General features: G+C 39.7%; 1 protein-coding gene across 4 annotated transcripts in view; it reads right to left on the reverse strand.

Moving 5' to 3' along the window:
• Positions 1-4,926: 4,926 nt before the first annotated feature.
• NHLRC2 (NHL repeat containing 2) overlaps positions 4,927-27,884 on the reverse strand; it is a 65,517-nt gene continuing 42,559 nt past the window's right edge. Inside the window, exons 9-12 of one of the 4 annotated variants that reach the window (XM_084635040.1) lie at positions 24,830-25,039; positions 22,507-22,732; positions 19,438-19,637; positions 4,927-5,087 (exon numbers count right to left, since the gene is read on the reverse strand). In XM_084635040.1, coding sequence (XP_084491166.1) covers positions 5,040-5,087; positions 19,438-19,637; positions 22,507-22,732; positions 24,830-25,039 — 684 coding nt within the window. In that variant the 3' untranslated portion in view covers positions 4,927-5,039. Of the gene's footprint in view, positions 5,088-15,930; positions 16,018-18,548; positions 19,638-22,506; positions 22,733-24,829; positions 25,040-27,884 lie in introns of those variants that run through there. The other 3 variants (XM_084635038.1, XM_084635041.1, XM_084635039.1) reach the window with 3 other exon arrangements.

Raw genomic sequence — 27,884 nt, forward strand, 5'->3', positions numbered from 1 at the left:
TTACCTCTAGTCTCCGGCCATTTGCACCAGCTACTACTGCACCATTTACTGCTCCTGCTGGAAGCTTTCAGCCTGTCTCCCAGGATATTGAATGAACTTTACAATAAAGTAAGGGCTAAGGTCACGACAAAACTGGGGATTCAGTCGACTCCAGCATCAAGTGATATACTTTGACTTTAGAAAAGCTTTTGACACGGTCTCCCACAGTATTCTTGCCAGCAAGTTAAAAAAGTATGGATTGGATGAATGGACTATAAGGTGGATAGAAAGCTGGTTAGATAGTTGGGCTCAACGGGTAGTGGTCAACAGCTCAATGTCTAGTTGGCAGCCGGTATCAAGTGGAGTGCCCCAGGGGTCGGTCCTAGGGTCAATTTTGTTCAACATAGAATCACAGAATCGGAAGGGACCTCAGGAGGTCATCTAGTCCAACTCCCTGCTCAAAGCAGGACCAATCCCCAACTGCATCATCCCAGCCAGGGCTTTGTCAAGCATGACCTTGAAAACCTCTAAGGAAGGAGATTCCACCACTTCCCTAGGTAACCCATTCCAGTGCTTCACCACCCTCTTAGTAAAAAAAGTTTTTCCTAACATCCAACCTAAACCTCCCCCACTGCAACTTAAGACCATTACTCCTGTATTCTGGTACCACTGAGAACAGTCTAGATTCATCCTCTTTGGAACCCCATTTCAGGTAGTTGAAAGCAGCTATCAAATCCCCCCTTATTCGTCTCTTCCGCAGACTAAACAGTCCCAGTTCCCTCAGCCTCTCCTCATAAGTCATGTGCTCAAGCCCCCTAATAATTTTTGTTGACCTCTGTTGGGCTCTTTCCAATTTTTCCACATCCAGCTTCTCGTCCACTGTAACCCCTAGGTCTTTTTCTGCAGAACTGCTGCCTCGCCATTCAGTCCCTAATCTGTAGCAGTGCATGGGATTCTTCATTAATGATCTGGATGATGGGATGGATTGCACCCTCAGCAAGTTTGCGGATGACTAAGCTGGCCGGGGGAGAGGGAGGTAGATACGCTGGAGGGTAGAGATAGGGTCCAGAGTGACCTAGACAAATTGGAGGATTGGGCCAGAAGAGATCTGATGATGTTCAACAAGGACAAGTGCAGAGTCCTGCACTTAGGGTGGAAGAATCCCAAGCACTGCTACAGGCTGGAGACCGACTGGCTCAGTGGCAGTTCTGCAGAAAAGGACCTGGGGATTACAGTGTATGAGAAGGTGGATGTGAGTCAACAGTGTGCCCTTGTTGCCAAGAAGCTAACGGCATATTGGGCTGCATTAGTAGGAGCATTGCCAGCAGATCGAGGGAAATGATTATTCCCCTCTATTCAGCATTGGTGAGGCCACACCTGGAGAATTGCGTCCAGTTTTGGGTCCCCCAGTACAGAAAGGATGTGAACAAATTGGAGAGAGTCCAGCGGAGGGCAACGAAAATGATTAGGGGGTTGGGGACATGACTTACGAGGAGAGGCTGAGGGAACTGGGCTTATTTAGTCCGCAGAAGAGTCAGGGGCGGATTTGATGGCAGCCTTCAACTACCTGAAGGGGGGTTCAAAAGAGGATGGAGCTGTTCTCAATGATGGCAGATGGCAAAACGAGGAGCAATGGTCTCAAATTGCAGTGGGAAAGGTCTAGGTGGGATATTAGGAAAAACTATTTCACTAGGAGGGTGGTGAATCACTGGAATGGGTTACCTAGGGAGGTGGTGGAATCTCTATCCTTAGAGGTTTTTAAGGCCTGGCTTGACAAAGCCCTGGCTGGGATGGTCCTCCTTTGAGCAGGGGGTTGGACTAGATGACCACCTGAGGTCTCTTCCAACCCTAATCTTCTATGATTCTATGATCACACATATACATTTTCTTTATACTTTTCAAGTAATTCTTTCATAGTTGGATACTGCTCTCTCTCAAATGACAGGAGGAAGCTAAAAGTGTTCTTGGAATGCAAAGCAGTGAGATCGTGTGTGTTAAATAGTTGCAATGGGGAGAATTTTCAAAAGTGCTTTGGTGATATAAGTACGTAAGTTCCTATTTGAAAAGTGCCTAAGTCCTAATAAGAGTTTGGGTAACAATTTTCCAAACTTGTCCAAGTGATTTAGGAACTTAAGCCAAGTCTACGCTACAAACGTACGTCGGTATAACTACATTACTCAGTGTGTGAAAAATCCACACCCGAGCCACGAACTTATACTGACCAACAGATTTATTTGGGCATAAGCTTTTGTGGGTAAAAACCCGCACTTCTTCAGTTGCATGGAAGTGGGTTTTTTTTTACCCACAAAAGCTTATGCCCAAATAAATCTGTTGGTCTTTAAGGAGCCACTGGACTCCTCATTGTTTTTGTGGCTACAGACTAACACGGCTACCACTCTGATAGTTACACTGACCTAATGCCCGCTATAGACAGTGCTATGTTGACAGCAGAGCTTCTTGCGTTGACATAACTACTGCCTCTCACAGAGGTGACTTAATTATGCTGAAGGCAGAAACTCTCTGGTTGGGTTAATAGCATCTTCACTGAAGCACTACAGTGGGGCAGCTAGACCAGTGCAGCTTTTTAAGTGTAGACCTGCCCTTAGTCACATTTTCAGAAGCACTTTGGGTACTTTTAGGTACTTTGAGCTTGAATCTCATTTGAAAAAAAATGGGACATCACCATTTTGGAGCCTATGGCTAAACCAAAGTCAACTGTTTGACTTTGAAAATTGTACCTAGTTTAGAACTAAATATAAAGATGAGAGTCTACTCTGTATCAATGAATGGCCAAGAGTTTGAAAAAAGGGGGGCCTAAAGCTACATCCATTTTTAGCAAAAAGAAAAGGAGTACTTGTGGCACCTTAGAGACTAACCAATTTATTTGAGCATGGCAGCTTAATCATAGCCCTGATTTTCAAAACTGCTGAGCAACCAGCAGCTTCCACTGAATTCCACGCACTGGAAAATCAGGAGTGAAAGTTTGGCCCCACTGAGTCATTGAGTTTGCCAATGGCAAAGCTCCCTTTGACTTCAGGGCAATCAGGATTTCACCCCCATGTTCCTTACACAGAAGCAGGATTTTCAAACACTCTTGGCACTGGCCCAATTCTGCACTCATTGAATGATGAAGGTTTTGTTGACTTCAGTGGGAGCAGAGTTAGGCCAATGTGGAGGACTTTGAAAATCCCACCCTAGATGCCTGAATGTGGACTTAGAAGTCCAATTTTAAGCACTTTTTCCTAAAAATTTTGACCTGTATAATTAAGTAACCTGTATACCAACATGAATTTAAAGAAGATTTGAGAATTACAGTATTTTCCACTGAATGCATCCAATGAAGTGAGCTGTAGCTCACGAAAGCTTATGCTCAAATAAATTGGTTAGTCTCTAAGGTGCCACATGTCCTCCAGTTCCTGGAACTGTTTCACTATTACCAAACCTGTATATGGTGCTGGTATCTCTGGCAATGGGAGCTGCCATTTTACTGATATTTAAATCAGTTCTCTTTAATGAGGCACATTATACACAAAAACAGGTAAAGCATCTTATCGTTAAAAAGCCTGGGTAGGGTACAGACTTTCAAAGCCACTGTAAGTTTAACCCGGGGTTGCAGATAAGTTAGACACATTAAAAGAGAACACTGGTTTAAATTTTAAAAAAGGGATAAGCAATTGGTTGCTTCAATTGTTTGGTGCCCAAATGAAAAGGGCCCGGTTTTCAGAAAGTGCTAAGCATTCACCCTCCCAAAATTAGTCCCCTTTAAAGTATCTGAAGTTGGGCACCACCCCCCCCCCAAAAAAATAAAAAATCAGTAGCCACTTTTAGAAGATCTCACCTTACAACTTGGTAAATCTATATCTTTCCCATGTTTTCCAGTGGTGAGATACTTCGCGTGTAGGTAATCATCAGACTACCAGCTTCCTCTTTGATTTTTAATTCAATTATCAAATTTTAATTCCATTTACTTATTTTTTTTAAAATCACGTTTATTTCAGTATGTGCAACCTTACAGGCAAGTGTTCACACATATCAAAATTAAACAAAGGAGCAAGGGAGTACCAGAGATAAATCTGGGAGCCAGTGGTAGTGCTTTAGAGGAAAGATTATACAGAGAGGAAATGACTTGGAACAGGACAGAGAATCTTTATATGACAGCTCATAAAAACCTTGACAATAGATGCTAACCACAGCATTGAAAATGGCTGTTTTAAGAAGCTGTGTAAATAAACTTTAATATAGGTAACATTTGCATAACAAGGAGGTTTTATCAGCACTAAAGCTGGTGAGTTAAAATAACAGGAGACCAGAGGTGAGCCACAGAGGCCCTCCTTTGGAAGTTAGCCTCAAATTTGCCTGCCTTTTGAACACAGTATTTCCCCCCTACTCCTGCAAACCCATTTGCACATTTTACCTTTTTATTTCTTTGTTTTTGCATTATGAATAAAGATCACCTGAATAGTAAATCCAAAGAATGTTCAAACTGCAGAAGGCTTTCATTAAAAACAAAAGAAAGTGCAATGCAGATTTTCAAATACCAGACAAGTAAAAAAAAAACAAAAACCCTCGATAAAAAGCTTTGTGTGACGGGGTTATTTAAATATAATCATATATCTGTCATCAAACATGCCAGTTTAGAAAGGTGTTGTCAATTCTCCAGGAGTGGGAGTGGTCTGCAGTCAAACCATTTTCTGCACAGAAAGCTTTTAAACAAGACTGTAGCATTTATTTTTAAATCCATCATGGGTATGCAAATAGGAATCCACAATTATAATTTATTTCTATAAATGTAGCAGCTAAAGGCCTCAAGTTAGGACTTGGGCACCGTTATGCTAAGCATTGGACAAACCAAGAGGCTGATCCCGCAAATATTTACACATGCCAGTAATTTTACTCCTGTGAAGAGTCCCAATGAAGTCAATAGGATTACTCACCATAGTGTACTTCAGCACATGCATAAGAGCTTGCAGGACTGGGGTCACTGAATAGGATTTAGAATGAACATGGTTCCTAAAACCAGTTCTCTAACAGATCGTCATCATCTGTCTAGGATTATTCACTCACAAAGCGTGGTTATAATGGCCAAACACTCCATTTTTGTGCAGTATCTGTAACAGCGGATGAAAAGATATGCTTTGGTTACACACGTTGTGACTGCTGCTTATGACACTGCTGCCCCTCTCTTTTTGTTGTATCAACCTTTTGCCTCTTGACTTATACTTAGGTTGTAAACTCTTTAGGTCCATCTCTTTGTTGTATGTTTGTGCAGTGCCTAGAACAGTTGGGTTGAGGTGTCTAGGCTTTAAAGCAGTATAAATAATATCAACCAGAGCTGTCTGTAAAATAGAATGTTTATCCCATGGAAACTGACATTCTGACATTAGTTGGCTTTTCAAATTGGAAAAAGCTAAAGAAATAAAAATAAAAAACCGCACCAAGATTTCCCAGAATTAAAAAATTCCAGAGGATTGGTATTGGAAACAATTTGACATTTGAAAACTAAAAATGTTGACATTTTTGATCAAAATGAATTATGAAACACAAAATATCTCACTCTGAAATGTTTACTTGACACTTTAAAAAAAAATTCTCCCCACGGAGAAACTGAAAAAAGCTATTGGAAAATTCCCATGGAGAATTTTCATTAAACTACATTTCCAATGGGAAGAGTTTTCATGATAAAAATGTCAACCGGATCTAACAACGCTGAACTAAAGTCCATTGTATTGGGATGCTAACACAGAACCCCACTGTGCAAAGTACTGAGCGCCCTCAAATCCCATTTAAATTCCAGAGTCAAACCCAACTGGACACATGCCCACCATCTGACCAAGCTAATGAAAGAACTTTAACTACTGAATTTTTTGGGTTGGGGTGCTGACTTCCTCAATCTTAATATGACATTAAGATGTGCTTTTGTTTTTAAGTTGCCTCTATTTTAAGCAAAAAGAAAGAAAAGTGCAGATGTTACCTTAAAGGTGAAAAAATAAATAAATCAGAAAGTCTTGGAAGAGTAGAAGCAGATTTAATGAAACACTGCACTCTGGATCCCACCCATATTGGAATGAATCTTCATAAATTACGTCCAGTAAAATGAGAGCAAATAAGGTTAGGACGTCATATGTTTAATCCCAAAGAATTTCTGTAAGAACAAAGCAGGCTAGGGGAGGATTTATATATGGCTGCAGAAGTCCCATTGAGAGCAAAGTTTATTTATGTTTCCAGGCATTTACACTGCACTTAAGAGTGCTCCTGGATTCCTTGCTGCGGCTAAGGTCTCACATAGCTCAATGGCCTGGAACCAATATATATAAAATGCCACCTAAAGTTACAGGATCCAGAACACTGGATCCTCAGGCCCAATGGAACTTTCCTCTGTGCAGGAGACGGAGCTGACTGAGGGGCAGTTTGAGACTGTGAAAGAAATCTGCAAAAGAACTAAGAAGAAACGGTTACTCACCTCTCATAACTCTTGTTCTTTGCGATGCGCTGCTCATATTCATTCCAACTGGGGGCGTGCGCACCGCGTGCACAGCTGTCGGAAAGTTTTTTCCCTAGCAGCACCTGTTGGATGGGCTGTGGAGCCCCCTCAAGTGGCACCTTCATGGCACTCAATATATGACCCTGCCAACCCGGTGCCCCCTCTGTTCTGTCTTGCTGGCTCCGACGGAGGGGAAGGTAGGCGGGTTTGGAATGGATATGAGCAACACATCTCGAAGAACAACAGTTATGAGAGGCAAGTAACCATTTCTTCTTCTTCGAGTGATTGCTCATATCGATTCCAATTAGGTGACTCCCAAGCCTTACCTAGGCAGTGGGGTCAGAGTTAAGAAATGCTGAATGTAGCACTGCTCTACCGAAAGTCGCATCGTCTCTGGCATGCGCCGCATGATGGCGTAGTGCAAGGTGAAGTTATGTACAGAGGACCAAGTTGCTGCCCTGCAAAATTCCTGGATCGGTACCTGGGCCAGGAACGCAGCTAACGAGGCCTGGGCCCCAGTGGAGTGTGTGGTAAGAGCTGGGGTCGGCACCCCGGCCAGCTCATAGCAAGTAAGGATGTAGGACGTGATCCAGGAGCACATTCTTTGAGATGAGACCGGGAGGCCTTTCATCCAGTCCACCACCACTACGAATAGCTGGTTCGATTTTCTGAATGGCTTAGTGCACTCGATGTAGAAAGCTAGGGCTCTCCGGACACAGAGGAAATGTAGCCGCTGCTCCCGGGAACTAGCATGAGGCTTTGGGTAAAAGACAGGTAGGAAAATGTCCTGGCTGGTGTGGAAGTTCGACACCACCTTGGGGAGGAAGGCTGCGTGCGGTCTGAGTTGCACCTTATTCCTGTGGAAAACCATGTAAGGCAGTTCCGAGGTGAAAGTTATGCTCCTTTGTGGTCCTAGGACAAAACCCCTTGCAAATCCTGCACCTATTGGCTTCGTGAGCCTTCCCCAGACACTTCAGACAAGAGTCATGGGGGTCGCCCATTGGCGTGGGCTTGGAGCAGGACTTGCAGGGCTTGAATCCCTGGGACTTGGGCATGAAAGCCCTCCCAAGAAAAAGCGGGACAGAGGGTAAACCTCCCAGCCCCAACTGCTTACTAACTACAACAAAAATAAACTACAAGAATTAAAGAAAAGTTAGAATAACTACTATAACAACTACTATAAAACAAGTAAGGGAAATGTGGAGAACTTGCTAAGCAAGACACCACAGTTCCAACGACTGTCACGGGCAGTAAGAAGGAACTGAGGGGGCACCAGGTTAACAGGGTCATATATTGAGCACCATGAAGGCACCACTCCAGGGGGCTCAACAGCCGACCTGACAGGTGCTGCGAGGGGAAAAACTTTCCGACACCTGTGAACGCGGCGCGCGCACACCTAATTGGAATCGATATGAGCAATCACTCGAAGAAGAACCAACACACAAGCCTCACCATCTTCTGCTCCAAGTGCCAGATGAGCGTCTTTGAGGTTGTCTTCTCTAATATATACCTACAGCTGCAGGTATGTGTATTAAAAATAGCCCCCAAACCTACAAAACACTTCCCTGCACATGCAATTCTCCCCAGGAGGAGAGGATGAGAGAAAGAACAGACCATGCATGATACGTTAGTCATGTTGTTTAATGCACTACAGGAAGGTGCTCAGATACTACTGTGCCAAGGGCAGGATAAGAACTTAAGTAGAACAGAATCACCAGCACAGTGTTCGAGCACCTTATACAGTCTAACATGCATGTAATCCTTTTGTGTAACTCTCCCTGCGTGGGCCCAAAACGTTTCCATAAAAGGTCCTACAGACTGGCTCAGCCTTTTGGCCATAGCCAAGGATCACACAGCACAACTCACGAGGTGGGTGTGCAAAGCTTGCCTTTGTGCCCCCTTAAAATCCTTTGCTACCTGGGTGCGGGCTGGTCCCTGATGCAACAAAGAAGTCTGATGCTGGTTCTGAGTTGTGCTGACTGACAATAGTCCCAATGGGACTTTAAAAAAGCCAACTCTTGCATAGGGTCATCCTGGCCATACCACTTTCTCCCAGCCCATCCAAGCAGGTAGGGAGGTGGCATAGGAGCTTCTATGCTAGTGGTTCTCAAACTTTTGTACTGGTGACCTCTTTCACATAGCAAGCCTCTGAGTGCGACTCCCCTAATAAATATATAAAAAAGTGTTTTTAATTTAACATTATAAATCCTGGAGGCAAAGCGGGGTTCGGGGTGGAGGCTGACAGCTTACAACCCCCCAAATAATAACCTCGCAACCCCCTGAGGGGTCCCGACCCCCAGTTTGAGAACCCCTGTTCTATGCTGACCCTAGTATGTCTCTAGCCTAGAGGATTCTGCTATGCTGTGGGGACTCTCCTCTGAGCAACTAACTTGGCCGTGTGCCCTGAATTGGCTGACAGTGTGAAACAAAGTGGCTGTACCCCAGAAGAGGATCAGGCCCAGTGTGCATGCATGTGCTATGCTGTTTAAAAGTGGATTAATAGCAAAACTTCCTCCTTATCCCCAGGAACAAACTAAACAAACCTAACACTGCCACCTTCCTGGATAATCACATTTTTTCCAGCATGTGATCAAACATCTGTATAAAGGGCAAAATGAAATATCTAGCTCCCCCTATGGGCTGAATCTGGAGGATGTTCATGCAACTGAACTCCCTAGATCCTTGCAGAATTACTGGACTAATGATTTACTCCGACCAGTTTGGGAGGCATCTTTCTGTTTATTGTGTGTGTCGCTGAAACTTCAGGTGGAAGAACAATGGGAGATTTGCACATGCGCCATTGGGAGAGAGCGTACAGCTGGAGTGATGGAAGCAAGATTTCATAGAATTAGTAGATTATTCCCGCTTTTAAATCCCCCTCCCTTAAAAAAAAAAAAAAGATGTTTTGCTCAAGTTACAGACATCTATGGAAATACAATCTACATTAAGAGGTACCAGCCAGTAAACATGCATAGCGAGAACATGTGCAAGTTAGTTCCCACTTTTCTAGAATATGGTAAAACCAGAACACCTGTGGCAAAGATTGGCTTTTGTTTGGAACAATATGCAGCAATGATTCTACAGAGACGATAAAACAATACTTCTAAGAGCCACATGCTCTCTGAGCCCACCCATAAAGGTAGCAGAAGGCCCCAAACTTAACAAAACTGCCCTGTTCTCTCCCTGTCCCACCTCCTTCTCATGTGCTAAACCAGAGGAACCCTTCCCCCCACCATTCTTGCAGCCATGAACATATCTGCAGACACATGGGATCAGCTGCATTCAGATCAAGGTGGTATGATGAGGCCCTATAGTTGTTTTTTTGTACTTTTCCTTAAAAGGTAGATAAAGACAGTCTCAAAAAGTTTTCTTTCTGATTGATTTTTACATGAAAAAACCCAACACCGTCAGATCCTGAGTCCTCATTTTCCTGAACAATTCTTGAGGTTAAGTGCCAGTCTTCCAGCAAAATCAGGGAAGTCAGAACTTATTCTGAATGTATTTTTTAAAAATAACAAAGTTTGACACTCTCTTTATATATCATAGAAGCACTGTAAAGGGACCCATACTTTTTAGCATCACACTTTGCCTTTTAACTGGAACACCTTTGCTTTTGTGGATATAAGGCAGATTATTGAGCTCATAGTAGCTGAATTTTGTTATTTAAAAATTAAAACAATTTTTAAAAGCATGTTCCAACAACTACTGTATGAGTGAATGGTTCTCAACTGTTAATTGTGGGCTAATTAGACACATCTGAATGCACGGACTAAGTAGAGCACTAAAGGCACCTAGATCTATAATTTAGCACCTAGAGTCAGTGTGTTGCTCCCACCCTCCACACCCACCTTGTGGCCCACTGTGGAAGCAACTTGTTTCCATTTCCTTCTTAGTCCTGCCAACAGTCCTACTTTCCTTCAGGGAGGATCTGTCAAGGAGCAGTCTCTAGTCTAAAGAAAACATAAAATGAGGGGTTCTTTCATCCCTTATGGGCAACCGTTCCACCCTGCTCTCTCATAAAGTGCTGACCCTCTGGATTGTCTCTTTAATGACCCAGATACTACCTGAGCTGCTGACCCATAGGTCTTCTTTGCTGAAGTCCTTCCCCCAGGTTCTCCCAGGTTGGTTCCTTTACGATCAATCTACCTTCATGCCACTGCTGGGGCTTTTTCCTGGGCCTGCCATGGGACCATCCTTCTCCTCAACTACCCTTTCCCTTCAAGGCCACTCACAATTCCTTCCTTCCTTCCTACACTTCTCCTCCCCAAATGAGAGCTCAGCCCTTCATAGAAATCACGCCTCTTCCCCAGCTGCTCTACCTGATCTGAATCAGTGGGGGCAGGAGGCAGTAGTTGATCCATCACAGGCAAGGCTAAGCCCAACTCCTCTAAAAGGGTCAGTCCACTGACTTTGGTGGGTGCTCAACATCTCTGAAAAATCAGTCCACTTTCATGTATACGCCTTACTTTAGACATCCACATGTGAAAATGTCGGCCAGTGATGCCACTGAAGATTCTAGAGCACAAACAACTAAACCACACCAATTTCAACTTCATGTGAAACCAGGAACAAATACGGAATGGAAAAGATGAAGATTTGTATTTATTTTTAAACCCCTAAATGATCATTATAAATTATGGACTTTTTAAAATATAAAATTATCAAATTTACCCGAATGTCCTTTTAAGTATAGATTAAAGTATGTCAATTGCAACTAGATGAAAATGCCTCAATCTACTGTATTCTTTACTGAAAACATGAGAAATGTAGACTTTTGGGCCAGATCCTTAGCTGGTAAAAATCAGCATTGCTCCATTGACTTGAATGGAACTGATTTAAAATACCTGACAATCTGGCCCCAAAATGTTTACTTTATATATCCCAACCTCCAGCTGAATTTTCTTCTCTTTGGAGGAGATTGCCTGAGACTTTAGTGCTGAGATGTAGCCTTTAAATATTCCACACCCACACACAAATTGAACCTTCACTGTGAATTTCCCCCCCAAAATTAGTTTTCTTTAGTTTACAGTGGAAAGGATTACAACTGAAAAAAGAGGAATTATTATTAGCTACTTCTCTTGCATATAACAGCATTGCAAATACATTGTCACGCTGCCAGGTCAGAATTGTATCTTCGTTCATTAAAAGCTTGCTTTAGTATAACTTTGCTTATTTTCTACATGTCTGAAGAATTTTCTACATTGGCTGAAGTTAAACACTTATTAGTTAAAAATAAGAAAAAAGTGAATTTTGCTAACATAATGTAAACTTGTATTCTTTTTATTAATAAGCTCATAGCTTTCATGGGATTGTTTCAGCCCTAAAATGAACTTTCTAGGTTCTGAGCAGCACCAATGTTCATTCAAGTCTAATGGAGTGCCCAGCACAGCAGCTTGCAAAATTGCACCTACTTATAACTTTTTCCACAGAAAGAAAAGGAGTACTTGTGGCACCTTAGAGACTAACCAATTTATTAGAGCATAAGCTTTCGTGAGCTACAGCTCACTTCATCAGATGCATATCGTGGAAACTGCAGCAGACTTTATATATACACAGAGAATATGAACCAATACCTCCTCCCACCCCACTGTCCTGCTGGTAATAGCTTACCTAAAGTGATCATCAGGTGGGCCATTTCCAGCACAAATCCAGGTTTTCTCACCCTCCACCCCCCCACACAAATTCACTCTCCTGCTGGTGATAGCCCATCCAAAGTGACAACTCTTTCCACAATGTGCATGACAATCAAGTTGGGCTATTTCCTGCACAAATCCAGGTTTTCTCACATTCCCCCCACCCCCATACACACACAAACTCACTCTCCTGCTGGTAATAGCTCATCCAAACTGACCACTCTTCAAGTTTAAATCCAAGTTAAACCAGAACATCTGGGGGGGGGGGTAGGAAAAAACAAGAGGAAACAGGCTACCTTGCATAATGACTTAGCCACTCCAAGTCTCTATTTAAGCCTAAATTAATAGTATCCAATTTGCAAATGAATTCCAATTCAGCAGTTTCTCGCTGGAGTCTGGATTTGAAGTTTTTTTGTTTTAAGATAGCGACCTTCATGTCTGTGATTGCGTGACCAGAGAGATTGAAGTGTTCTCCGACTGGTTTATGAATGTTATAATTCTTGACATCTGATTTGTGTCCATTTATTCTCCTGTTTATTTGTACTCCTTTTCTTTTTGCGAATACAGACTAACACGGCTGTTACTCTGAAACCTGTCTTTTTCCACAGACAGCACCACTTTGCAAGTGAGAGCTAAACTGTTGCTTTTCAAAAAGAAATAATACTGGCTATTTTTTGCTTTCTTGCTGTAATTATCTATAAAGCTTTTTTTTCAAATCAGTAAATGCAGTAAGCCTGGAGCCAGCAAACTACTTACACACACCTGCAGGAAAGGGAGAAAATTGACTGTACTTTTGAAGTGCTCAGTGTTTACGAGAGATCTTGTATTTTGGGTTCAGATCTTCACAAAGGAAGTAATTTGCCCTGCCAAGCCCTGGGATATAAATAAGCTGTTAAACCTGACTTATTGCCCTTGTCTTGGCATGTGATACACAGACAACATTCAAAAATAATGACAAGTGGTACCTTAGTGCACGCTGGTTTTCAAAATTACTGTCATTGCAACAGAAGTTTAAAGTTTTGAAGACCAAAAATAACCTTGTAGTTCTAATGTAGGAGTTTACCTGGTGTGCGTATTTGAGGTGCAGTTAAAGATTGGCTAATCACTGATGATTTTACTATTGCAATCTTTACATCCTTATCTAATTGTTCCTTGATTTTATGTGGTTTGTTCTGCACTAGTAAATTAGGTAGCCCTGATATATGCTCTCTTGTGTGGCTATTGGAGTGTGAATGATCCCATGTAGACTGGTAAATCCAACATTTGGAATTGCTTAGGCTATTAAAAGGGTGGAGAGACTAAACTGAGGGCATGGTTATCATTTTTCAATACCTTTTGCATATAAGAGAAAAAGAAGATATTGCTATCGTGCTAAATACGTACAAGTGTTTCATGACTCACAACAGATGCGTTCCTCACCTTTGCTCTGGCCCCTGTCAATGGTCCTAAAAACCCAATTCCAACTGAGGGAGGAGTCCAGTGACTCAGGCACCAAGGAAGACAGACTTACACATAGCCCTGCTCAAGAAGCCCATTGCGTTTCTGATCACAGCTGTGACAATGTGATTTGAACCCCCAAAGCTGGTTCTCCAAAATGATGAATGGAGGGTGAGGGGGTATGTTGCTATGTCTTGTCCAACGTATGGCTTCACTCATCTAATTTCTCCTACCTCCTGCACTGAGGGAAGTGGGCTGCGACTTTGACTTCCAGCCAGGGTCCCTGGGCAGGCCTGAGGGCATAGAGGGGGCAACCCAGCTAAAATCCACACTGACTGATGCTTTTAATAAAGTTGCAGTTTCTGCATGTAACCATACTATGGCAAACAATATGTGTCTCATTATTTCCATGTCCACCTCCATGAGAAAAGTATCAAGCAAGCTGAGCTTTAGAAAGAAAATGTATATATTAATCTTTTGTTTTTCCATGAAAATGGTTTACAAAGCTTTAGAAGAGGCACCAGATCTTAATGAAAACAGCCAGAGAAAATTCATGCTTATCTATAATCATTGTTTGTCTATCCATTAGAGTTGATCTCTGAAGCCACCACATCTACTATAGCAATTTCTTTCCTTCCAGGATATTCCAGTACATTTGCTTTGTATTTAAAAAAGATAGTGTTTTTTTTAAAAAAACGTAATCCTAAAAAGATGTTAAAAAATTCTAACACACAATGCTACATGTAAAGAGCTTACACATCTGGTTGCAGATGGAGATCCCTTAATTTAATTCTCTGGAGGTTCTGTACCAATTAATATATAACTATCTTGTAATATGTACATTTAAAAAGGGATTTGTGCTGGAAATGGCCCACCTGATGATCACTTTAGATAAGCTATTACCAGCTGGACAATGGGGTGGGAGGAGGTATTTTTTCATATTCTCTGTGTATATATAAAGTCTGCTGCAGTTTCCACGGCATGCATCTGATGAAGTGAGCTGTAGCTCACGAAAGCTCATGCTCAAATAAATTGGTTAGTCTCTAAGGTGCCACAAGTACTCCTTTTCTTTTTGCGAATACAGACTAACACGGCTGTTACTCTGAAACCTGTCATTTAAAAAGGGATGTGGCTGCATTATATGTGGAACAGCAGACGTGACAACAATAATACTCTATTCTAACATCAATGTCCCAAAAGGAATTCTGAACTTTTTATACTCAGGGAAGAACAAAACAAAAACTTAAGAGACATTTATCAAGGTGTTTAGGTGTGAAAACTTGATCTCCAACATTGCTAAAATATGACACACTTCTTAAAATTCTTAGGGCCATATCCTCAATGAAGTGCCACTAACTTCAAGAGAGCCAGGATTTAACCCATAGAGTTTTACAATCATCATGCATATTTCCATATTAAAAATACAGAGGGACAGATCTCAATCTGTTGGCTTCTACGGGCCTATGTTGATACAGAACAGCAGAGGATCAGGCCAAGGTTTTTATTTCGATAAATCCAGTTTAAAGTTGAAGCTACATCAACACAAGTAGCAATTTTGCTCCTCCCACTTTGCTGTCATTACAAGATGATATTTTCATTTGTAAATCACAGCCCAACAGAGTAATCTTGATTGTGTGGTTTAAAACCACAGATGATCGTTTAAAGAAAAACAACTGAAAAAATGAGTTCTCCTATTCTTTAAATGTTAAATATCCCCAACTCAGTTTTAAATCATCTTGTTTTATTGGCCATTGTCAGGTTTCACAGAAATGTTGTAGCTTAAACAGGCTAAACAGAAAAGAGAAACATTTAGCAAGGCTAGATGGGTGCATTCCTTTGCAAAATGTTAAGTGCAGAACATTTCAATGAAGCGAACTTAGGAGTGTATTTTACAAGTGTTTTTTTTTAACTCACCATTATAGATACAGTATGGGAACTAGAAAGGATTTGGAAATATTTGCAATTCTTTTGCTTAGTGCTAGGGCCTTTGGTAGGATAAAATGTTCTCTGGTATACTTGAGAAAAGCAGGCCAGCAAAGAAGAGGTACACCAAACAATGAATAGCAATGGCTGCGCAAACATTCCCAACTCACAGCCAGGATTTTCAAACTTTCCAACTGTGACACAAGTGTCAACCTTTGGTAATAAAGACACCAAAATAGCAACAAGATAGAAAAAGAAAAAAGGTATATTTTCCAAACCAAGCGACTGAAGTGTTTATTTTATAAAATCAAGACTTTTTTAGCATAACCCTGTCTAGTGTGTTGGGATGCTATGCGGGAGGTTGAGGTTTTGAAGCAACTTTGGGGATTTTCCTTTATAGGTCAGAGGTAATAGAGCAGATTTTGATGGCAGTAACACTAGTATAAATCCAGAGTAACTCCAGTGAAGAGAGGTAAAAAATGCATGTGAAATCTATAATTGCTCCATTGACTCTGCATTTACATGATTGTAATGAAGATCAGAATGAAGTCCATTGTCTTTGATCTGTGGGGTGAAATGGATGCCAGTTACATGATGGATGTCCCCTGTTCACTGATGGTTTAAAAAAAGAAGTCTGAGCCACATCATTGGCTTTGCCCTCTCCCTTTGCCCTTTACAAATGGGGAACTGAAGCACATGGTGGACCAAGTGACTTGCCCAAAGTCACATCGGAACTGAACCCAGGTCTCTCTAACCCAAGTCCCTAACTATTAGACCATCTGTCCTAGCCTTCTGCCTGCTCTAAGCGGAATTTCTAACTTCCTATGGATATCACAGACATACGAAAATTTGCATTACAGTAATTAAAGTGAGTGCAAGTTTCTATGAGCTACAAATTGAACTGAAGCAGGGACAAAGGGAATTGTGTGTCAGGGATCAGCATACACAATATGTAGCATTTCTGGGGGAAAAAAATGAAGTTTTTCCTTTAAAATAATAGGTGTGAAGTGCTTGCTTGAGACAAGATTGTATCTTTTGCATCTGGGCGATTATGTTTTCTATTTTTGGCATGAAACCATCTCAATGATGTAGTTAAGGACGATTTCCAGCTTTGTGGCAAGAGCAAAAAATGGAATGGGTACAATTTATTTGCACAGATAATTTGTGGAGTGCAATGAGGTGAGCAAATAGTCATAAATTTAATCAAAGACTCTTGGCTCTGGCCTGCCTTCTTATACTTACACTGCTTATAACTCCCTTCCCCTACAATTTGCATTGAGATTCCACCCACAATTGAAATCTGCACTCCTCTTCTCTACAGAAAAGAGTAAACTGCTCTGAATAAAAAACCAACTCTTAGCCTCCATTGCTAAAATGTAGCTGATTCCCAAAACTAGGATAACTCAAAGTTGACCATGATGAAAGCGTTCAAAGGTCTGTTATGCCCTGATCCTAGACCTCAGATTTATGTGCCTGTGATGGTAATCCCAGTGTTTAGTAATATCTCTTCCCAATAAATTTATATATGAAAGAGAGAAGTTTTAAATTAGTAATAGCAGAAAAAGAAGTGGAAGCTTTAAAAATCATGGTATGGCCCTTTAATCAGTTTATACATGCACATTTAAGCAGAGAATAATACCTGTAATACTTTATTTAATGCTCTGATGCATTACATTTAAATAAAATAAGAGCTACACATGGATAATTTTTCTAAAGCAAGAAACTCAAAAAAGTGATACTTTAAGGTAACAGATTGGTTAACTCTGTACAAGCTTTTTTAATCTAGGAAATCGATTGACCCAAATTTTTATTATCCTGACAAACTCGAATGGACAAAAAGGAGTTAATTATCTTAAAATTCAGAGAACAGTCCAATTTGGCTGAATGATTTACTCAAGACAACAGAAATAGTCTGATGTGTCATTTCTAACTACTGAAGCTCATACTTGGTTTTATTGGTAGGTGAAAAAAAATATGAACTAGATGGAAGTAGAACTCAGGTTTCTTGGCTATTATCCAAGATTCTTATGTAAATTATATATAGAGAATATGTATTTTAAAAAGAGCACAGCTTTTGTTAAAACTAACTATAAGGACTGGTAAATTCTCAATATCTTTTCCTTAACTCTGCAAATATCATTTGCAAACAGCAAGTAGATCCAGAAGCCAATTTTTCTGTCTATTTCAAACACTAAAATAAAACTTAGGATCATTGGCTTGTCCTAAAAAAGCTGAAAGCATAGGTGAAGAAGGCTGCTTAAAAGATTAATGTTCAAACAGTAGCACTCCTAAATAGAGAGCTTCCAGATCACAGATATGCTTGCATTTGATTTTAAGAGGGAAGGAAAAGCCACGCCACTGTGTATTGTTCCCTTAAAACAAAAGTCTCAGAGTTCACAAGCAACGTTTTCGTCAAGTTTCAGAGCAGGAAAGACCTTCAACAAATCATCTCAGCCATTTACTCACAGGTGTTAGGAATTATTCTGACTATTTTAGGAGAATGGGCTATTAAAAATATCATTCACTTACACATACTAAAATACACTTTATAACAGCTATTATTTTAAAACTACGTGCAAATTCATGTTGCACATTAGAAAGCTAAAGTCTATTTTGTTTGTTTTTTTCCCCCTCTTATCAGAATTAAACCTTGTGATTAGAGCATTGGGCCTGATGCAAATACCACTGAAGTCAACAGGAGTCCATCCAATCCATGTAAAGAAATCTACTTATGCCATTTACCATGATAATTGATAGTGATGAAATGAAGGATATTTACTAGTCTGAAAAAACTTGCTTGAAGCAAACAGAATTTTGTATTATAGTATCATTGTTGGAAGAGAAGACTAGCACTGATTGCTAATGAAGGCTGAGATCCTCCAAGCACACGAACGAGTTACTTACCATATAAGTTGCCCTACTGAACACAATGTTCTGATTCAAAGCCTACTGAAATCAATGGAAAGACTCCCATTGACTTCAAAGACCTTTGGATCAGGCCCTAAGTGTATAAAGTTACCCACAAGTATTTGCAGAATTAGGAATCTTATACTATTCACACGGGAGTTGTAAAAACATGAAAGGGAAACCATTCATTTGACAGAAATAGTTGACATTTAATTGCTGCAAGTTAGAGTCACAAATATTACTTACACTCAACTCTCTAAAATACAAATGGAAACACTAATTAGAAAAACTCCAGCATGCCAATTTTATATAGGCACATTCGTGGTTTGACATTGTTATGTAACATTTCTATATGACCTAAAAAAGTTCATTTCCCAAAAGTTTTTCCATACAATTGTGCTCTTCAAATAAGGCATAAATATCTAGTTTTAAGAAACAGACTTGATTTTCACAAAAATAAACAGCCCTGTGTTTTCAAAATACATTAAATGTGTTTTAAATGATTTCACTGTAAAATAAGAAAAATAATTCTTTTATGACCTGCAGAAACAAAAATCAAGATTAACATTCTATTAAAAACAGAGGGCATAAAAAAAAAGGAAAGTTGCAGTTCTTCCCCAAATGATTTTGATGTTGCTACCAACGTTGCTACAGTATGCAGTGCAAAAGAATATCAGTAATATCACAATGTAATGCTGGTCCTTCAAAAATGGACTCTTAAAATTGTTGCTCACTGCTTAAAATTGCCTAGGCCCAATCTATTCACAATAGTCAACAGACAAAGTTTAAGGACGTTATTGCTCACACAACAACAAAAAGAAATGAAGGGACCAAGATTTCATTACAATTTTTCATGATTCAGCACAAGGCATCTCTGCTTCATCTTACAAAGCATATTATGCTTTAGAACTCTTCATATGCTATTGGAAGACTGGGTGGGGTGAGGGGGAGGATCTACTAATATTTTTTCGCCTGTAAAAAAGTAAAAATTAGTGTGAATCTGTTGGATTTTTGGTTTAGTTAAAATGCATATGTCAACTCTACTTGAGCTGTGTTACCTTGGTTTGTATTAGCTACCTGTAAAGGCTGACTGAATGAGATTCCTTTCATCGTACAGGCACTGCTGTCTTTGCTACAGTAATAAAGGCACGCTTTGATAGACAGTACAACTTCAGATGACAGGAAGCGACTGGGCAACTGCAAGGCGATGAGAGGTTGAAGGGAAATATCCTCAATTTCTCCAGATGGATTCTGTCCCTGAAGCAGCCACTCATTACCTGGAAAAGAAAAAGCATGATGTCACTGCCTTTTATTCACAAAGTTAAATCTCACAAGGTATCAATTTGTGCATGATTTTAGCTTTAGGACTACATATCATATTTTGTTACATGCAACAGTAGTGGAAACGTCCTTGGATTCTCCCATTCTGATTGAAAATTGAAAAATAATTCACAAATACTTCTTTAGAAGTAATTTTAGGTTACGAAGTTTTACTGTATAAAGCTTGGATTTAAACATATGGGTGCACCTTACGCTGACTGTCCTAGGCATAGGTAAAGCATCTCCAATATGCTTTGTTAGCTGATATTTCAATTTCCCCATTAACAGGAAGCTGTGCACATATATCAGAGACCTAATACTCAGGATAAGATGACTGAATGCTCCAAAAGTACATAAAATGTTAGATTCTTATGAAACATTTTCAAATAAAAATGTTGGCTTTATAATGGTTTACTGGAAGTTAATAATGTTTAGGCTGGCTGAGACCTGAAATTCCTGTGTGTTTAAATATTTAAGAGTATATAACAATATAGACATGCAAAATGAGAATATGGCTAATTTACTGCTCCAACCTATGTCTTGCCATAAGTGAGACAGATGAAGTACTCTTTTGGCGTTTTTCATAAAATAACTACAACTTCAAAAAAAAACCTGTTGGATTTATGAGCTTAAAATGACTTGTGTGCTAAACTACTTACATTCTACATTTTTACTAACCCTTAAACTATATGGAATATAAATACAGCTCTGTAACATCTACTAAAAACATATCAATCCCCTTAGTTCAAAAGATTAAAACACTGTCTAATTCAGTGTTGCAGATGAGTAAAGACAATTTAAAGGGCCATAAACTGTCTTTAGATTTGTATCTGCAATCTACTGCAGGAACAAATGTAATCAGGACCTTTGAAAATCTGGCCTCAGAAGTGGAAAAATAAGATTAAAAAATTTCATTCTTAACTTTTTAAAAATTTTCCTTTAGGTGATGCTTAGGAAAAGCAGACTGGTACGCCTTTCAATATACTTTTCTGGCACAAAGGAGTTCACCTAATTATATGCAGACTACATCTTTTTCTGAAGGCATCACTTATTCTCTAGACATCTTGAGATTACCAGTGGGTAGTTATGCTATTCTTTAAAACATCTAGGAGAAAAAATGTTCCCGGTTAAGTGCACAAAGATCATGAACTCACTTTTTAAGAATGGTAGGCAATATGGCGTTCATTTTAGTACAGAGAAATGTTTTCTATATACAATATCCTATGGTGGCAGTTTAATTTAGGCCCATAGTACCATAATAGCCCTAGTTTGGGTATGGTAACAGTGGGTGATTTTTACTAAGGGGGATGGTAGAGGCTTAGGGCTTCTAGTAGAACTTTTTACACACCTTTTTTCTACCATTAAAGTACTTGTGTAATTTCTAAATTCAACACTCAAAAGAATCCTAGAGATGGGATATGTTAAGGGTGGGGAATGAAAAAAGAGCAAAGACGCAGCACTAAGAAGGCATAGGTACATTAGCTTCCAAAATTCTAGAAGATATAGGGAGAAGCACATGTTAGTAAAGGAACGCAGAGAGAGAGACAGACAGACAGACAGAAACACATATCTAGGCACAGACTTGGCACTCTCAATTAGGGGGTAATATGACAGTTCTTCCGATTGAAAATGCTGGCTGATATTCATCTGAAGGATGTAACATTAGATAAGGAAGAAGCAACTAGTAGTGTCTTCTTAAGATGCTCACACACCAGTTTCCCAGTTGATTGTGGAGATTCTTTACTGCAAAATCAATCAACGGGGAGCATTTGTGCCATTCTTAGATTAGTCCAACATATGGCCTTTGTCTGAACAAAGGTCGGACTCACAATTGGCAAAGAGACAGAAATGTTATCAAGGGATACTTTACATATGTTTTGGAGGATATATTTTTTTAGTTTTCTTTGTAGTGTGCCTGTAATAAAAACATCCACCCATTTTCAGAAGTATATTTAAGTTAATTCCAGGTGAGATGAGCTTCCTAATTTTTCAAACTTTCAGGCTAATGCGTACATAAATTTTCCTTTGAACTTTAGCAATATTTTTCAGATACGTTAGAAATTACGGTGAGATGGAAAATGTACCGTATTCCATAGAAAAAGGCATAAATGTAGGCAACTACTAGTATTTGAGCCAGGCCTTAGCATGAACAACATTATTGCACTACACATCATGAATGTACAGAAAACATTTTAATGCACTCTTCTATGGTGCTTATAAATGTAATATAAGTATAACAACTGAGCACCTAGGAGACAATGAGCTTACGTTCACAACACTCAGCAAGGAAGTATTATTATTTGTCCCATTTTACACATAGGCACAGAGAGATTACACAAGAAGTCAGCAGAAGAGTGAGGAAAAGAATCCAGTTCACCTTGTTTCCAGTGAACTAACAACAATACAATCCACCCTCTAGTGTAACTGTGTGCCTTGCTCTGTATGTGTGTATATGTAGTATGGTGAATCAGGTTCAAATTTTGGTTTAACTTGAAAATAAGTTCTCACTCAGGATAAAAATGTGACTTCCATAAATGGTGTACATCATCTTTCCTGCTAAAAATTCTTAGTAGATCTGTCACCATCCCAAAAGACAGATGATGAGGGTGGAGCAGCCCATCCCCAGAAGACAACGGGAGGGCAACCATCTAAAGAGCATAAAGGGGCTGGGCTCTGATTGTTGATAATGAACAAAACTTGGTATTTTACTTGTCTGTCAAATACATTATACATTATCAAATACATTATTCACTCTGGATGAGTGAGCTAGTAAAACTTTCCAAGGCTGCAATATATGCGGTCTTTCTAAAAATGCAGGCACTTTACCTTCTGCTGTGAGAAACCAGGAACTGGGTGCTTCTTCAGTCAGCTTCATATTTGCAGGAAGGCTTAACCTTAATAAAAAACGAAGGGTCTGGCCGGGGGTTACACTCAATGAAGGAAGCTGGATGTTTGGTGCAGATTTAGGCAGTTTGGGGATGTTTGCCGTCTTATTGTTTTGGACAAATGGATGATCTACAACATCAAACATTTCAGTGTTCAGGATAGGCAGCTGTCAAAGAAACCAAAAGAAATATGAACTAGTATTTCTATTTGAAAGCCTGCTTTATGGTATAAGACTGCAGAGCATCTTGCAATTATAAATTCATATCACCAAAATACACAGCTAGTGGGTGAACAAGGAATTTGTACTGAAATTAAGATTTATACATTTCAATATATTTACTGTATAGAACTGGAACCCTCTTAACCAGCATTCAGAAATTCTGCACTGATGGGAGAGGGAAAGGGAAATGCCAAGAGAAATTTTATTTAAAAAAAAGAAAAGAAAATAATTTACCTTTAAGCAATATCAACACCCACATCTATTTTTTTGTGATTTTTTTTTGTCTTCTCTCACTTAAAATTTGAATAATTTCGTTGCAGATACCAGTTTAATAATAACCCAAGAGTGCTTTCTGTTAGCTTGGAAATAAACTATTCTGAGATAATAAAATTCTTGGTCTTCGACTGTGCAGATTATGCAGTCCAGGACATGATTATCTCATATAGCAGTGGTTCTCAATCTTTCCAGACTACTATACCCCTTTCAGGAGTCTGATTTGCCTTGCGTACCCCAAGTTTCAGCTAACTTAAAAACTACTTGCTTACAAAATGAGACATAAAAATACAGAAGTGTCACAGCACACTATTACTGAAAAATTGCTTATTTTCACCATATGATTATAAATCAATTGGAATATAAATATTGTACTTGCATTTCAGTGTGATAATTGAGCCTGTTTTTCACTTATAAGCCTTCTCTGAAGTCCAAGCCCCAGGCAATGGGGCTGAAGGAAGTAACTTGGCTTTGTGGAAACCCCTGTGGTGTGGGGTCTTTGGCAACTGCCCTGCTTGCCACTCCCTAATGCCAGCCCTGCACCTGCAATCCCCCTAAATCTCCCTAATCCCCCAGGTTGAGAAACACTGATCTAGATCAGCTGACGAATCCCCTGGTTGAGAACCACTGTCATACAGGAAGCACTGTACAGTTGGTATTTAAATATTAAACACATTAAAATGTAGAAGTTACCAAATTTATTTAAATACACTACACAGTTCTGAGGAAGACAGTTTAGCCTTTGTGTCGGTGTACCTACATGGCAATAGCTACTCAGCTATATATCATGCCATCATCAGACAGAGAAATGATATCATCATTCATTCACATCTGTTTTGCCTTATTTGTAATAAGCAAATAAGGTGGAATCCAGTTTTGAAAGGGCACTTAACTTGACCACTTATTTGTGAAGAAATCAGGAACACACAAAACTCTGTATTTGCTCATGCAAGATTAAGGGCCATTAAAAAAAATAGCTGTCAGTGCTAAACATTGTAGCTGTACTGGATGTGGAAAACATCCAATTTAATAAAACAAACACATATTTATGAGCAATACATGTGTTTATAAGAGAGTGACGGGGTATTTTGCTTCCCCACTGATGGACACATGAAATAAAAACAGCACGCTACCATTCTCAAGGTCTTTGTTGCAAGTGAACTTTGTTGTGCTGTGTTTTGCATTTCTACTCTTCCATATGCCTTTTGCCTTCATTAGAAATCAGAAAGATAGCTGGAGAACTACAGACACTGGCAACTGTACATGCAACAATATCAGCAAGAGGGTCTTACCAGCCCTTTCTTTTGGGACTTGATCTGGTGAGCTGCTCAGCAATCTGAACTCATATTAATTCCAATACGAGTTGTGGTTGTTCAGGGCCCTGATTAGGTAATCAACATCTTGCAGGACTGGGCCAACAGAGACTATTTCTGGAGGGATGAAGTTTCTGTATTCTAACTCTTTCATGCAAGTTTATCAATATCTTTCTCTATGCATAAGTGTCCTTCCCAAACTCCGAGCAGAGATGGCATATTTATTTTAAGCCTAACAGGATATCCTTAAAGTAGACAGCTTTTCTGTTTGTCCGATTATCACAAAATATTACAGGTATACATTTACTGCACTGAATAAATTCACCAACTATGCTATTTTATTCCACCCCAAATCACTATGAGCCGATTATGTAGGCTCATATAGTAGGAAAAACCTATAGTAATAATTTACCCTAACAAAATCTTGTGTCAAAAACTTTCAGTAAGTTTTACTTGCCATAGAAACAATTTTTGTTTCTAAGTCCAGCACTTTAATTTGATGATTATTTGTGTCAGCAATATAGAGCAGACGGCCATTCTCTTCAACACATAATCCTCCTGGTTCATTGAAAGTTGACTGCGTAAGGCTGGAACCAACAACATTACTTGCTTCTCCTGTACCTGCCAGTGTAGCACAATTCTTCATTTTGGGATCTACAAACTTAACCTAAGGAAAACAAAATGAAAACTCTGAAAAGTCATCAGAAATATAACAAAATCTTATGGCTAGTGTTTTCAAGAGTCACCAACAATTTTGGGTACCCTAATTATTGAGTGCCCACCTTGACACACCACTTAGCACTTTGAAAATCGAGATACCTTTAGGTGTCTCAGGTTGGATACCTAAAAACTGAGGCACCCAAATTCACTAGTCAGTTTTGAAATTATTGGCCAATTTCCCTTTTTTCCTGAAAATAAAGCTAGAAATATATATGCAGGACATATAAATAGTAAATAAGTTAATTACATTTTTTCTAGAACAGGCTACCTAACCAAAGACTAAAAGTAACCAAACTCATATCAAATTAGTCTTGAGTGAACTAAATGTATGTCCTAAATGTAGAAAACAACAGAACAGTTTTCTGTTAGCTATGAAGTAGAGTACAGGGCTATAGTTCTACTTCATAGGTCGGCAATGTAAACTATAAGAGAGATGTCTGAGTGGGTTATAAGAAAAGGAGTACTTGTGGCACCTTAGAGACTAACAAATTTATTAGAGCATAAGATTTCATGAGCTACAGCTCACCTCATCAGATGCATGCAGTGGAAAATAAAGTGGGGAGATTTTATATACACTGAGAACATGAAATAATGGGTGTTACCATACAGACTGTAACAAGAGTGACCAGGAAAGGAGAGCTATTACCAGCAGGAGAGCGTGCGCGGGAGGGACGGGGGGGAGACGGATGGACGGGACAACCTTTTGTAGTGATAATCAAGGTGGGCCATTTCCAGCAGTTGACAAGAACAGCAGAAGGGGAAATAAACAAGGGGAAGTAGTTTTACTTTGTGTAATGACCCATCCACTCCCAGTCTTTATTCAAGCCTAAGTTAATTGTATCCAGTTTGCAAATTAATTCCAATTCAGCAGTCTCTCGTTGGAGTCTGTTTTTGAAGTTTTTTTCTTAAAGAATTGCCACTTTTAGGTCTGTAATTGAGTGACCAAAGAGATTGCAGTGTTCTCTGACTGGTTTTTGAATGTTATTATTCTTGACGTCTGATTTGTGTCCATTTATTCTTTTACGTAGAGACTGTCCAGTTTTGGCCAATGTACACGGGAAGAGGGGCATTGCTGGCACATGATGGCATACATCACATTGGTAGATGTGCAGGTGAACGAGCCTCTGATAGTGTGGCTGATGTGATTAGGCCCTAGGATGGTATCCCCTGAATAGATATGTGGACACAGTTGGCAACGGGCTTTGTTGCAAGGATAGGTTCCTGGGTTAGTGTTTTTGTTGTGTGGTTGCTGGTGAGTATTTGCTTCAGGTTGGGGGGCTGTCTGTAAGCAAGGACTGGCCTGTCTCCCAAGATCTGTGAGAGTGATGGGTCATCCTTCAGGATAGGTTGTAGATCCTTGATGATGCGTTGGAGAGGTTTAAGTTGGGGGCTGAAGGTGATGGCTAGTGGCGTTCTGTTATTTTCTTTGTTGGGCCTGTCCTGTAGTAGGTAACTTCTGGGTACTCTCTGGCTCTGTTAATCTGTTTCTTCACTTCAGGGCAGGTGGGTATTGTAGTTGTAAGAATGGTTGATAGATATCTTGTAGGTGTTTGTCTCTGTCTGAGGGGCTGGAGCAAATGTGGTTGTATCGTAAAGCTTGGCTGTAGACAATGGATCGTGTGGTGTGGTCTGGATGAAAGCTGGAGGCATGTAGGTAAGTATAGCGGTCAGTAGGTTTCCGGTATAGGGTGGTGTTTATGTGACCATCACTTATTAGCACCGTAGTGTCCAGGAAGTGGATCTCTTGTGTGCTCTGGTCCAGGCTGAGGTTGATGGTGGGAGGGAAATTGTTGAAATCATGGTGGAATTCCTTGGATGGAATTCCATCCCACCAGCATCTAACACGGCTGCTACTCTGAAACCTGAGTGGGTTATGTTATCACCACAATCCAAGGATGGAAGTACTGCCTCATAATTAAAAATCTGGTGGGTATTTATATTGTTTTTAATACATATCCCAACTGCTTCTTTCTTTTGTTGACTTCCCATGCTTCCCTGCTGGACAACTTTCCTTCTTTTGGTCTTTATTCAGTGCTCTCTCTCATCAGGTATTTCTAAGCCATCTATCAATGTGGTATCTACAGCTGTATGTTGCTGAATGGCATGTTTCCTGTAACATATAAAAAATGAAGCCTGCCAACTTGCTTTGCTCCTGGCTCTTGAACAGTTTTTAAAAGAATAAATAAAATTTTCTTTGAAAGTATTGCAGAAAAATATATACCAAATATTTACTTTTCTATTTGTTTAAGAAAAGAGTCTTTTATTTAAATATCTACCATTGCAAATTGGAGAATTATTGAGTAACATTAGATACTTAACTCTTCAGCTTAAGTGAAAAAACAAACAAAAAACCCATATAATTTCGGGAATAATTTATTACTATCCAGGTGATTATTTTATTACTAAGAATAAATAATCTTAACATGCTTAAGCAAACTCAGGATTAAAGGCACATCAAGAAAATAATTTACAAGATTCAGCATTTTTTTGCTAACTTGAGTAACATTTTGCTATTCTTAAATAGTCATTTTTTAATTTAAGGGTACAGCTGTTCATGCTGAACAACTGTATGCGGTGTTATTGTAGCCATTTTGGTCCCTGTATATTAGAGAGACAAGGTGGGTGAGGCAACATCTTTCGTTGGACCAACTTCTGTTGGTGTGTAAGCTTGAAAGCTGCTCTCTCTCACCAACAGTTTGGTCCAATATTACCTCTCAACTGGTCTTTCATGCAAAACAATGTAATTATTAAAAATTATAACCACAGACAAAGATTTTTTGATAAAAGTTTTC

This window comes from Lepidochelys olivacea (assembly GCF_965140295.1).
Source record: "Lepidochelys olivacea isolate rLepOli2 genome assembly, chromosome: 7".
Lineage (NCBI taxonomy): Eukaryota > Metazoa > Chordata > Testudines > Cheloniidae > Lepidochelys > Lepidochelys olivacea.